Consider the following 14,457-nt stretch of genomic DNA (forward strand, 5'->3'; position numbering starts at 1 on the left):
GAACATGTGGAGAAGCCCGTCTACTTAAAGCCTTGATGACCCAATGAAACACTTACGGAAAATTAGGACTACCTTGATAAATATGGAAAATAATCTTAAAAGGTTTGTAATTTGAAAAGATTTGATTTTGTAATTTTAAAAGATTGAGTCAAACATTTAAGAATATTAAGTGTAGATAGGCTTTAATCTCGATCGTTGATGTAACTTAATATATACGGTTGGTTTTGGAGAGCTCAAATATAAATAGAGGCTTTCCCCTCTTTTGTAATCCTCCTATGGAATCACATTCTTTGTATTCTTTTAGAGTAATAGAATACTAATATTTACTAAAACACTTGGCTTACTTTGCTTTCTTGTGGCAATTTTTGTTCTTTCATTGCTATTTCGTTTTGAGTTGCTTTCGCCTTTTTTTCGGTGCCTTAAAAGAATTTCTATTGAGAATTCTCACTTTGCGAGAATTAAGCTGACTTAGGCAGATTTGAAACCAAGAAATCACCTAAGATTACACTAATTGAGAAACTAAAGTTCTAATCCCGTGACTTATACATATGTTTATAATTTATTGCACGTACTTTGAATAAATACTAGGTTAAATTTAATTTGACATTCAGCATTATCTCTATGTTAAATTATATTAGGGTATAGATTTTAGAATGAGTTGTTATTTTAATTATTTTTAAAATTTAAATTATAAAAATATATAAGTAAATTTCGAATGAGTAATTAGTTATTTTTATTGAATTTTGGATAGAAAAAGAAAAAATAACGTGATTTTATGACAATATTTTTTTAATACAATGAAATTATCCTTTTTAGTTTAGTATTTTTGTTTTGTTTTTAAAATTTTTAAGAGTGTTTTTGTAATTGTTTGTATCTCTTGACTTATAACACTTAACAGCATGTTTGGTTCAGTGTAATGGCTATGCCATTACAATCCTATTCCGTGGGCCCACACTGAACACTTGTTTGGTTGAATGGAATGCCCTATTACGGGCTTATTCCATTACGCGCCTATGCAAAGAAATTGTCTCATTTCTATTCCGTTTCATCAGCACCGATTACTGATTCGGTGTTTAAGGAAACGCTCAATACAAAGACGCTCCCCACTTTGCCCTCTCCCCTTCTCCCACTTTCTCACTTGAAAAAAGTAGACGGACAATCCTTCATCGCAGGGTCAGGTAAAACATTTTCTCCCTCTGTTCCTTCCATATTCCTCTCTTCCAAATTTTCAGCCATCTTTTTTCTGCTTTCTTTTTTTTTCTCTCAATAGAGTTTTCTTTTCCTCTCTTCCGTTTCTTTTTCTTGATCTGTAAAATTCCATCTATTGCTGGAAAGAGCAAGAGGGTTCTTAGAGAGGGAATTGAAATCTAAATCGAAAACCGAAAATGTTGAGGGTAAACCGAGTGATAAACAGGGCACAAGCTTCGATTTCATTTAGTCAATACCTCCTAAGACATGACCCAAAGATTTCCCCTTCACCTCCTCAACATTTTGCTTCAAAATCATCCATTCGATTCTTCGATATTTACACGGTAATTCCTCCATCTCCCCCTTTTTAACTCTAAAATATTTGATTTTTTAAGTTATAGTTCTTTTTAACTTTTTGTCCTGTGTGTGCAGCTTGCAAGCAAGGAAAAAATGGAGAAAGAACGAGCAAGACTGTAAGTTTAAGCTTTGTTTGTTTATTGAAATTTTGTTACGTTCTCTTTTTTCCATGAAATTTAATATAAATAATTGTTTTAATTTGATTTAGGGCAGTGCTGATGAATTGAATAAAGGATATTTTGATGATATGTCTGAGCTAAAACAACACGGTGGTAAGGTATTAACTGATTTGATCTTTTTATATAGATATAGGCTATATCATTTGCAAATCTGTTCAAATTAGTTGAATTGCAACTGATTTTTGAGTGAAATTAATGTTACTTTCTGTAAACGTTTTAATTGTTAGTTTTTTTTTTCTGGGCAAATTGCACTGGTAAATAAGATTCTAATTCCCGGAATTGCAGCCAGGAAGTTTCATGCCGTGGATGTTATATATTCTGATGGTAGAAAATCAAAGCTGTCAATTGTTTTTTATGCTAGCAAGTTGTTAGTTGTTAGTGTTTTTAAATAAAGCAACATGTTAGTGAGTTTTTCACAACCCCTCTGGCAGCTGCTTTATTAGTTTGTGTTATAAAAATGATTTTGTCTTTATTGAACAAAATGTTGATTTATTTATACCTTTGTTTTTTTTTTACTTCTCTCAGGAATTTGGTCAAAATTTGTTGTGAAGTTGAAGTAAAAACCAAGCTATATGCATGCATAAGCCTTGCCTGCACTCCTTTCAGAGGTTTTTAGTATGTACCCTTTTTTTTATGTGTTCTTTTTGTAGACTTTGGACTAAATTTTAAATTTGAGTGACTGTATAAGTGATTGTGTCTGAATTTGTTTATGTTTGAATACTGAAAAACATATGAATGTTTTAAACTCTGCTATTTGATTCTCGCATGCTCTCTTTTAGTGCTTTAACATGGTCTACTTATTATTTTAGGTTAATGTTCAAATCGATAGTACCTTAGTAGGTTCAAATGGATTATGCTATTTATCTATTTTTGAGTGTGGGTGCATCATTCAGATTTTCTATATCAGCTTTAGAAAGAGTTTAGAGATGTCCTTTAATGCCTGAACAAGTGAGATCTATGGTCTGTATGAATTTCAAAGTTTTCAGGCTCCTGGTGCATTACCTAAATTTGAGAGCCCCTTTGACTAGACAGTTCTGGCTCATATGATTCGATTTATATTTTACTTCTGTAGAATCTTGATTCTAGTCATATTTTTTTGAATGTCAGCATGATAATGTGATTGTATTTCTGTTCTAGTATGTTAACGTGTTTAATTATCTCATCTTTTTGTTCTGTTCTAGCTGTTTCTTTTCACTCTCTAATTTTTCCATGCATATATTATAAAATGGATTTGTTATTAATATAGAATGATACAAGCTCTACTGGATAGACTTGTTCCTTTGTTTCTTCAGCAACTAGTGCAAGATTACAGCAACTGGGTTCAACTCCAAAAGCAGTTGATAAATTAGCTTCTTTGTTCATATCAGCTAGTAAGCCTTTCACCTGTTAACTGTTTTATTTTCCCTAATTTATGTTTCTTTGTCTCAGTTAAGTCCATGATGATAAACCATATTCTTTTTAATCTGAATCAATGACAACCGGTTTTAATCTGAGAAAAGAGTAGGGAGGGGAGGGGGGAATAGCATATTCAGACATATTGGCTGGGGCTGGCTATTTAACAAATTAACGATCATATTCGCCAAATGTAGCTGTATTTTGTTCTGTCATATTAAAAGTGATGTAATGAAGGATGTTAACCTGCCGCTGCTAGCAATAGTATTCGTTTTAATTACCTTAAATAATGATTTTCTTTTCTTGGATGTTCTAACCTTGCCTTTGTGTTAAATTACTAATAACAGGTAAACTAGCAAATGCAAGGCTGAGTAAGTCAATAAAATTGATATTTCAGCAAAGAAGGCATTGTTGAGATTCAGCAGAGAAGACATTGTTGAGATTCGCAAACTCAATAAATTTTGACATATTTGGTTAGAAAGAGTTGGAATCTTTATCGCAATATGGGTTAAGCTTTGACATCATTTTATTATGATTTTGGATTGTCCCCAATTGGTCTCTTTGGAAATAGAGGAGATATTGCAACTTGACAAGATTCCGAGTGTTGAATAAATAGAAATAAAATGTTTGTGCATTTTCTTTTCGATGCTTCAGTGATCCTAATACCAATGGATAAGTAGAAAAATAAAAATTTCAGACTATTTATATAATTTTATTATGTTGGTACCAAATTTCAGACTATTTATACAAATGTTTCAGCAATACTAATACCAATGGTGGACAAGTAGAAAAATAAAAAAGATAACACTTTTTCTTTTCGGTGCTTTGTGACTTTTTCTTTTTAATAAAAATTTCATGTTTAATACAATTTATCAATTTTAGATAATAACACAAATAAAAAAATTATATAAAAATTATGTAAATAACAAATGAAATTTTAGTTGAAACCATAAATTTGGGATTAATTTATAGGAATATAATGACACCAGTTATTATAGTCCAAATGAAACTTTAGATGATACCATAAAATTGAGATTAATTTATAGGAAGATTAATTTATAGAACATAATTAAATTATTTGTTTCGCTAATGATATTTTAACATATTAAATATGCATTGTAATTTAAAAAATAATAAAATAATTATATACTATTTTTTAATATTATATATTATAATTTTTATTCATTCATATTTTAATAATAATTATATTAAGAATGTTATTAAATTATATATTATTATCTTTATTAAATTATATTTAATAATAATTATATTAAAGTATGATTAAATTATTTATTATTTATTATTAAATTATATTTAATAATAATCCTATTATAAATTAATAACAATAACAATAATCATCTATCTAAAAAAATTCTACTAAAGGTATTCTAGTCATTTTAGTTTTTTTCCTTATGCTATTACAATATCATTCCATTCAACCAAACACAAGAATACTATTACAGTTCTGTTCCATTTTATTCAACCAAACAGCTGAATTACTGATTACAGCTCTATTCCATTACAGCTCTATTCAATTACAGCCCTATTCCATTACAGTGAACCAAATGTATCCTAAATTCAGTCAAGAGTAGAATATAGTAGAATATTATTATTAAATTATAGTTGTAGGCGAAAAAGTTATATATAAAAAAATTTTGATTAAAATAATGAATTTAAGTTTTTGAAATTGATTTTTTATAGATTTTGCATAAAAATATAAAAATACACTCCATCAATTAAAAAATTACTAAAAACCATTCAATTTACAAATCAAGTTATATCATTATATTATTTTTGTGATTGATATTTTTTTTATTTATAAATTGATAAAATTAATACTTGATGAGATCTAAACTTAGAATGTAATGAATCCTAAATCTAATCTTTTAACTTTACTTTTTTAATCAAGGGTTCATTTGTTTTTTATATAAATTTTTAATAAATATCTTTATTACATAATTTATTTTTCACTCACATCATACTTTAGTAATATTTAAGCATTTGATATCACAAATTAATCAAAAACCAATGCAATTGAAAAATAAAACAAATATAATATATTAGTAGGGGTATATTCGTACTGAATAATTTTTTAAAAATAATTGTACGAAATAAATATATAATGAAAAGTCACTTTCCAGAACAATAATGAGACTAGACTATTATTTACATTAAAGAAACTTTTTACATTATTTTTATTTCTTTCGTCTAGATAGAGAGTGAATTATAAGAGTAGTATCAATGAAATAAGAATATATAGAATTCCAAATAGATATATTTTAAAGAAAATTAGTCAGTAATCCATATCTTTTTAGGATGTTATAAAAAGACAATGAAAACATCTGAAGCCTAGAGTGAAACTAGAAAAGATAAGGCTAAAATGGTCTCAAAATGTTTCTGGTTGAAACTCTAAACGTGTGCATAAGTTGCTATTGCAAATGTCAGTGTCACTGTGTAGACAGACCAGCCGCCACCGTTGGGTTGGTTCATGTCATATGATATCAAATTGTGACACTGACGGCTGTAGGTGCATTATGAAACTCGTTTTTGTGAAGTTTTAGAGAAACCTTATCAAGTTAACCTGAATTGTGGAATCACTATTTGCCCATATTTATAACATGTGATCGTTTTTAAAATGATCACTTCTTTTTAATCAATTATGCATTATCTCTATTTTACTATTTATAATAATTAATTTTTTTGATATTTGTGATTGTCTCTTTTAACCATGTTATTTTTTATATTTAAATTTAAGTTATCTCTTTGAGAGTTTAATATGCTTTGTTGAAAATATAGAACTGGTAAATTGAGTGCCAAATGAGTGCCCACTTCCTAACCACTAAAACTGTGTTAAGACAATTTTCATTTTTGAAGTGTTAACAATTTATTGAATGGTTTTTATAGACTGTACTGAGGATTTTGATTACCCATTAATGAAAAATCAATATTTTAGAGATTGGATCGAATCAGATCACCCAAGTCAATCTTGTAGACCGTAGATATTGGATTAGATTGAAACTTTGATTAATTAGCTTTCCAGAGTCCATATTTACATTACTTGTTACTAGTATATTGAATTGAGCTTATCTTATTGTTGGTTTAATGGGATTGTGATAGATCTTCTATGTTAGCATATCTAAAAAATAATCTATTTAATTGAGAAACTTGTATAAGTTAATATACTAAGAGAAATGATCACTTAATTTGTTCTTGTGAGGAACTATATCGTATAAGTGTATTTCAGAGTAAAACCTTTTATGTTGTGGTTTTACTTGCTGAATTCACAAGGTAAATTTAGTGTTTAGAGTATTGAGTCTTCAAGGTACAAAAGTGAGGAAAATTGTGACGAGTATAATAGGTTAAGATCACTTGTTATAATTGCTGAAGAAAGTGAATATTTCTCACTGAGCTAGGCTCCACAAATGTAGAGAAACCAAATTGCATAAACAATTCAGGTGTGTTCTACTTGTTTATCAGTTTTCCATTATAGTGATGGAGTGTCCCCTCCCTTGTCACTCCTTCACCTTGACTATTTATTTATAGCAACTGTTTGAGGTAATATGCTTTACCAGTGCAACATTTATTAACTTGCATATTTTAACAATTAAACTTATACAATTATAAATAATTTATTTGATTTTCAGAAAACAAGTACATAACATTTCACAAAATAGATATAGTTTTCATAATCTTTGAGTGCCATATGAACAAAAAGTGAAATAAGATTCAAATCTAAAGTATATGACATTTTAGGAGTCTAATGGTTGTTGATAGTAAGATAAATTCACATTTTTACTATATTTATTTTTGGCTAATTATCGGATAAAATGCTATTAAATTTGAGTTTTTCTTATCAATAATGAAGTTGGTATGCTGAATTCAAACTCATACAAAAAGGGGCTAAATTGGAACAAAAAAAAAACCAAAGAGGAGGGCTCGATTGAAAGATTGAAGATTTAAAGTTGGCTGCATAAAGATTGAATGATTTTTTATATTGTTAAAATTCTGTAATTAGTTTGAATTTAATTTCTAGTTTAAATTTGATTTTTAAAATTTTGATTTATTTAGTGATAATATTTAGAAAAAATCTAGATAAATTTTAGCACTAGAAGTGTGTATAAATACCTAGTGGCTACAACCAATTAAACACACACTTTGGCCTTTTGAATTTTATAAATTCTTTATTTTTTTCCTTTCAGCGTCAATGCTCTATTGTGCCATTTCAATTCTTTTTCTTTTACTTTCAACTTTTTGGCTATTTGCCTTCCAAGCCCTCTTCCTTTTCCACTTTCCAAAATTCTCATTTAAATCACTTCTATACACCATCAAACATGATACGTTTCATGATTAACTAAATTCCATTTTTAGCCTTAGTCCGGTTATCGCTTCGACGAAGTAATCGTGAGATATGAACCCATACTAAATACTTTGTAAATCGGTATTCGCTATCTCTCTGGTATATGGGATAATGCTAATTCGTCCCTTTAAAATTGATTTGACTTCAATTCAAAAAATGCATGTTAGGTTGGAATCATTTGGCGTACAATTAGGAAGTTGAGTCGGGTGTGCTGTATTCAAAATCTCGCAAATAAATTGGCGTGTTCAGGTGGGAAAAGCCAGTTGAATTCCATCAAGGGAGATAGAGATAGGATTTAAACAACTTACACGGTTGAGGCCATTGATTCAAGTTGGGCTTTTCAGATTGTAAAGCTGTCGAAGTCTTAAATTACGGGTGCGTGCCACATGGTCGATTAGCAGGTCGTACCAGAATCGACTATGAAAGGAAGAGTTGGTGGTTTGAGGCATCCTCAATTGCTATAACCAATTTACCAGTTGAAAGGTAAAAACCATTTTTCAAGGATCGGTTCAAGTTCGGAGTATACCGAGGCTAAGGCTAAGCTTTAAAAAAAAATTCTATTTATCCATTTAATTTTATTTTGCTTAATTTATTTTGCAATCACGTTTTTACTTTATTTTATATACATATTTTTTTTCTTTTCATATTATTATCTTTATCCACTAAACCCCCACTTTTTTTTTCCAGCATTGGAACGCACTGGTTGTGGGCACGACTATTACCGCGATAATAATTCTGATCACGAGAAAAAGGAAAAATTAGACAACCAATCCTTTTGGATTCAACCCTACTGCTCTATATTTCACTTTACTAGTATTTTATCGTAGCAATTTATATTTGGTAGTTTCGATGCCCATCAAATTTTGGTGTCAATTGATGACATATTGGATAGGCATCTAACTTGGTTGGTTTTGATATGTTTTTGGTATGTTTTAAAGTGTTTTGGTCATGTGAAAATGAGTGGAAATGGTATGGTTTGTTGTGCAAGAAAGGATAATGCTTTGGCTTATTTTAGGGTTATTTTGAGAAGCACACAGCCTGGGACACGAGCTGTCACACAGCCATGTGTCACACATGGTCACCTCACACAATCGTGTGTCATTATTATTTTTGGTGCAAGTTTCACACAGTCTGTGACAGCCCTAATGTGACCCTAGTCGGAAAGTGGTTTCAGGACCACAAAACCGAGTCATAAAAATAATTAATTGCTATATTCTATGCTTATTATGTGTGTACATGAGTATGTGGAAGTTTCATTCTCTAATTTTACCAATTGCATGAGAAATTATTAAATAGGGATCGATATGAGACATGGTGAAATATGATAGGCTAATTTAAAATGGTCTATTAGTGCATGTACCAAAAAGGGTGGTTTTGCATGTCAATTTACCCAAAAGATGAAGAGTGGCCGGCCAAGGGGTGATGGTGCTCAACTTATTCTAATTTAATATGTTTTGTTTAGTTAACAAATGGCTTAAAATAATTATAATAAAATTATTTAAAAGAGAAAAAGGGAAGAGGAGTGTTCATCTTCTTCTCCATCTTGCCAAGGCCGAAACAAGGAAGAAAAATAAGGGGAACTTACCTAGAGCAAGTCGGCATTCATCTTTAGCTATAGGAGGTAAGCTTTGAATTTGTTGATTTGGATTTATAATATGCTAAGCTAAATTGTGGATGCACTCTTGGTAATGTCAAGAAAGTTGAGATTTTTCATGGTGATTTGGGCTATATGCCGAATGACTAAGTCTTAGAATAGGGTAGAGATTTTGGATGAGTAGTTTAGAGACTCCTTATACATTCGGTCAAAAGGTGAGTTTATTGAGAATGTTAATTTCTTCCTCTATGATTATTTTCCTAGCATGTTAAATGGTTCTTGATAGGGCCGAATGAGTTATGGAAGTTTTTATAAATGTATGAAGTTCAAGGTGCAAAATTTTAGTCTTGATGTTATGGATGATTCGGTTGAGATATGGGGAGAGGGAGTTGTCATTTAGGTTAAGATCAAAGGGATGAGCAATAGGCATTAAAAGGTGAAATGTGTGAAACTTAAGGTGTAAAAAACCTATATGTAATTACATAGGAAATGTTAAAAAACTAACATGGTATATTCGGCCATTTAGAGTACGTCCTAGAGATATTATATTTAATTCCCTACAATCGACTAAATGGGTGATTAGTAAGGGTGATTGCCGAATATACTAACATACATATGCATGTGTAATTGGATTGTAAATATTTAGCAAGGCGGTTAAACTAGTTGATTTATTGATTAAGCTCAAGGAGTTAAAGGAGGAGAATCAAGCAAAGGCAAAGAAAAGATCATCGAGTAGCCGAGTTGGAACTGTCTTACCCAACACAAGGTAAGTCACCAAGCATATATTTTGTATTGATCTAAATAGACATAATGTCTATGTAATTATGCCGAATGGAATGATAAATTTATATACATGTATGCATGTGGTGATGAAAGTGTTGAATGAAAAGAAAAGAGGTGAGATGTATTGAGTTGTTGATTTCGGCACTAAGTGTGCGGGTATAAACATTTATGATCATGAGATTGGCACTAAGTGTGCGGCTTTAAATTGTATAGCACTAAGTGTGCGAGTTTGATTATATAGCACTAAGTGTGCGAGTTGATTATATAGCACTGAGTGTGCGGACTTAATATATATTTTTGAATCACTATGGACACTAAGTGTGCGACATTATTGAGTTGATCACGGACAGCGGATCGGGTAAGTACCTTGAGTTCATGGCTAATAGGCGCTATGTTTATATTTGGAGTTGAGCTTGGTAAGTTTGAACCTATGTGACAATTATAATTGAAGTCACGTACATAAGATTTATCGTGGAATAGGTGAAAGGTCGTTTAGTTGTATGATTGTAACGAAAATAAAATGATGTATGAAAATGCCTCAAATATCCTATTGATTAGTATATGGAATGTGAATGCATGACTTGGTATGAGATTGAACCGATAGGCCTAAGGAACTATGGAATGGTTCGGTATGGATGGAGTAACTAGCCTCGTTCCATTTTGTTTCCTCTTGTGATAATGTTATTAATGGATGGTAGTGCATTGCTTATGACTTACTGAGTTATATACTCACTCGGTGTTTCCTCGTCACCTATTTTAGGTTTCTTGGACTCGTCTCTTTTTGCGTGATCGGGCCGTCATCGAAGTCATCACAGCAGCTAGCAAGTTTTGGTATCTTCTTTTTAGTCGGTCTAGGAGAACATTTCGGCATGTATAGGCTAATATGTTTTGTTGAAATTTGGTATGTAAACTTTTAGCCATGCGAAAATGGCATAAATGTTCGGTTGGATTTGGTTCTATAATGTTAGGTCGTAAGTCTTGGTAATTCGATTTTTATGCCATATGTCATGGTTGATTATTTTTGGTGTTAAAATTCATGATATGGTAATAGTGTAGTAGGGAGATGTTTGACAATGATTAGCCTTTGGCATGGCTAGTCATGATCATAATTTGTGATATGTATGATGAATTACTAGTTAGATCAAGGAGAAATCACGAAATAGGCATAGTTGCTTTAGTAACAGATGCTGGCAGCAGCAGTGACGTGAGATTGAAAAATCACTAAAAATAGTAGGAGTGGAATTAATTAATGAATAAATTATGTAATCGAAGCTCGATGAGTCTATTTTCATATAGAAGAAACGAAATGACCATATGAGCTGTATGTTAGGAGATAATTAAACTCTTGTGAAACAGGGCCAGAGCGATTTCTGGATTCCCTGTTCCGACTTTGGAAATTCATTATAAATTAACCAGAGATAATTAGAAGTCATGCCATATGTGCATAGATTTCCCTTTGAGTCTAGTTTCTATAGAAACAAACGACATCAGTATTGAAGCCCTGTACAGGGAGATATCCAAGTCGTAATGCGCAAAGGTCAGTATAGTCGATCCCTGTAACATGGGAGAGTTTGACTAATAAACTGTACTAATTGGCCTGACCAAAAATTCTAGAAAAAAATATGTAGATCGGCATATGAGTCTAGTTCCAGGGAAAATTTACGGAACTGGATTTCGAGTTTCAGAACTCAAGATATGATTTTTAAAGAGACTAGTACGCAGATTGGCAGCTTGTCTGGGAAATATTTTTTATAAGTGGTTTGAAGTCTGTTAACACCTCGTGTTCGACTCCAGCGACGGTCTCGGGTTCGGGGTGTTACACAGTCTGAAACATGGCCTATGACAGGGCCGTGTGTCTCAAGTCAGTATGCAACACGGTTTGGCACACAGCTTACGACACGACCATATGACCTTATTGTGAATACCCACAAGGGCGAAAACACAGGATGGGACACATCCGTGTGTCCAGACTTCAAATGTTCACATGGTCTAGGCTATGTCACATGGCCGTGTGACCCTTGTTTCCCAAATTTTCATTTTTTCCAAAAAAAATTTGTTTTGTTTCAAATTGATCCTTGATTGTTCCTAAGTTGTTTTTAGGGCCCTAAATGCTCGGTTTAGGGCCTGATAGTGTATTTTCACTATAATTATATTGTGTTGTTAGACGTTGATATTAAACTGTATATACCCAATTATTTACAGAGAGCAAGAGATTATATGTTGGAATAAGAACCAACAAAGTTCAATTAAGATATGAATTCAACTCTTCACAGCCAACAACTCGTTCCACCATATGCGCACTCAGACCCATCATATCCCACTAAGATTTATAGGTTTTCGTATGGAACCCATTAAGACCTGAACCCTTTAGTGAATCCATGCTGAACATCGTATGCTTCACCTTCTCAGCAGTCACCTTAACCTCAAGACTCACATAATCAATTAGATCAATATGAGGAAAATGACTATGAGAAGGAAATGACTAGTAACTTTTCCTTCTACAGTATACAATCTCTTATAGAAATCAATAGTATGAGCCTGAAGAACTTCACTTTCAAAACACGAACCCAACCTATCAATCCAAAGCACCTCAATTATATTCTTTTTCTTTTTTACGACTAAGGTTCAACTATGAATGAACCTCATATTATTGTGTAACAACTCACTTTTCAACTTTTACTTCCATAAGGAATTTTCCTGCAAGAAAATCGTTTCAACTTTAATTAGTAGTGCCAACTCCCTAGCCTAAAGCATCGGCATGGCTAGATTTTACAGAGTTCATTGCACACGAGCTATGCATTCAATGCCCTCCTCTTACGCACAAAAATATTACCAAGCACAGTCTTGTTCCACCCTTGCACTCATGAGTAGTTTTAAATTCTCAACAATGTCATTCATATGTCTCCAATTATGATGCACTAGATCCTTAAACTCGGAGTGACATAACTAGCTAGACAAAAAATGAAATGACCTAACACCCTATGTATGCTAAAAGGCAACCTAATCCAAGAGGGACATTAGAACATACCCAATCCAACTCAAGCCGTAACAAGTTCTTGAAATGACTCACCCTTTGAAATATCCACCAAGTTAATGTCACACCACAACCCAGGATCACCGCTAAATCTATACTTAAGGTTCTAATCAAAGCCCTTCATTACCACTAAAACGAGAACTAGATGGAGTTTCGGTAAGTTTCAAAGCTTTTCATTATTCATACCCCAAATTTCCAACTAATCCACCACAGTCCTAATTTGCATCAATCATTGGCCAGTATTCTCACAAGTGCCTTGCCAAACAGGCCCACTGACTCGATTTTTCTAATTCTTATCATCGGTTTTCCTGATTCCTAGTAGCTTAATGGTAATCGTGTGAGCCATGCACTTTTCAATGAGGTCATAAACATGTTTTGAAAAATTAATCGATGGGACCCCATCAACCATTCTTATGCTCACATCGCTTGCCTAAAGCTCAAAATCATCATCAACAAAGGCCCTCAATCCCCCTAAAGCCAAACCTAAAAGTGTGTCCTTAAACGAAGGCTAAAGGTTCTCACCTCTGATCCCAGCTAGCCGAATGCCAACTCCGTCCCCCAAGCACACGCGACGGCTCATCCTCTTGCCTCTTCACTTTCTTAATAGCCATACCAACCCCCACATTCGAACTAGTAGGGTTTGGGCCATCTGCCGACAGAGTCACATTCATAGGACTAAGCTTAAACAAGCTAGAATTGGTTATGACTTTTTTTCGAACACTTTGTAACAACCTAATTTTGTGAAATCAGAATAGTGGTTTCAGGACCACAAATTCGATCTGAAAATAAAATTTATTTTATTTTATTACGTGGTCTGTAATATTTTAGAAATGTCATGTGAAAATTTTGATAATAAAATTTTATCGATTATGTGCTTACTTACGAGAAGGACTAAATCGCATAAAATACAAAAGTTGAATTCTAGTAGCTACAAGGATTAAGTAGCAATGGAATTCAAAATTTGAGGTCCTTATATGGTAATTAGACCATTAAAGAAAAGTATATAGATATTTTGGTGACTCATCCATGAAAATTTAGAAAAAGGGCAATGATTAAATTTTAATTTGAAATAATTTAATTAATTAAAAGATGAAAAAGAAAATATCATCTTATTTTACTCATTTTCTTCCCCAAAAATACATGGAAACCCTAGGAGAGAGAAGAAACTTTCATGACTTAATTGGGTAAGTTTCATTGTCTCGTTTTTAATAATTTTGATATTTTTGAAATCGGGATAACTTAATCTATCTATTTGGGGGATCAATTTGAAGAGTTATCAAAGTATGGAAATTAGGTCATGCATGTATATGCTGAAAATTAGAAATTTATGGTAGAAAATGAAAGGTTGTTGATAGATAAACAACTTTTACAAAGTGATTTTTGATTAAAACATTATTTAGGGACTAAAATGTAAAGTTGTGAAAATTGATGAAAAATTATAAAATTTATAGAAAATATGTGCTGTAAATTTTAAGTTGAAATTTTGGTTACCCTTGGAACAGGGAGTAAATTGCATAAATTTCATTTTTAAGGCCTAGGGACGAAATTGGAATTTATGGAAAAGTTAGGGGCA

General features: G+C 32.0%; 1 protein-coding gene across 47 annotated transcripts; it reads left to right on the forward strand.

The window, feature by feature from the left end:
• The first annotated feature begins 964 nt into the window (after nucleotides 1-964).
• On the forward strand, nucleotides 965-3,750 carry LOC121203650 (uncharacterized). 47 transcript variants are annotated; one of them, XR_005928812.1, is made up of 7 exons: nucleotides 1,026-1,178; nucleotides 1,336-1,532; nucleotides 1,621-1,661; nucleotides 1,754-1,817; nucleotides 2,250-2,339; nucleotides 2,971-3,094; nucleotides 3,464-3,750. XR_005928812.1 is itself a non-coding variant. In XM_041115939.1 (6 exons), the coding sequence occupies exons 1-4, from the start codon at nucleotides 980-982 to the stop codon at nucleotides 2,271-2,273; spliced, it is 333 nt and encodes a 110-aa protein (XP_040971873.1). In that variant the 5' UTR covers nucleotides 965-979; the 3' UTR covers nucleotides 2,274-2,339; nucleotides 2,971-3,094; nucleotides 3,464-3,750. The 47 variants fall into 47 exon arrangements, 24 of the variants coding, with proteins under 24 accessions (XP_040971873.1, XP_040971875.1, XP_040971874.1 ...); XR_005928806.1 differs by having other exon boundaries at nucleotides 1,028-1,178; nucleotides 1,759-1,822; XM_041115939.1 differs by lacking the exon at nucleotides 1,336-1,532 and having other exon boundaries at nucleotides 965-1,178; nucleotides 1,754-1,822.
• The last annotated feature ends 10,707 nt before the right edge of the window (nucleotides 3,751-14,457 follow it).

This window comes from Gossypium hirsutum, chromosome A06 (assembly GCF_007990345.1).
Source record: "Gossypium hirsutum isolate 1008001.06 chromosome A06, Gossypium_hirsutum_v2.1, whole genome shotgun sequence".
In the NCBI taxonomy this organism is placed as follows: domain Eukaryota; kingdom Viridiplantae; phylum Streptophyta; class Magnoliopsida; order Malvales; family Malvaceae; genus Gossypium; species Gossypium hirsutum.

Bases quoted from the DNA above. Each gene is read 5' to 3' on its own strand.
- LOC121203650 (XM_041115933.1), top strand. From the start codon at position 980: ATGCCCTATTACGGGCTTATTCCATTACGCGCCTATGCAAAGAAATTG. The intron at 1,662-1,753 runs GTAAGTTTAAGC...AATTTGATTTAG, and splicing joins GAGAAAGAACGAGCAAGACT to GGCAGTGCTGATGAATTGAA. The intron at 1,818-3,463 runs GTAAGGTATTAA...TACTAATAACAG, and splicing joins TGAGCTAAAACAACACGGTG to GTAAACTAGCAAATGCAAGG.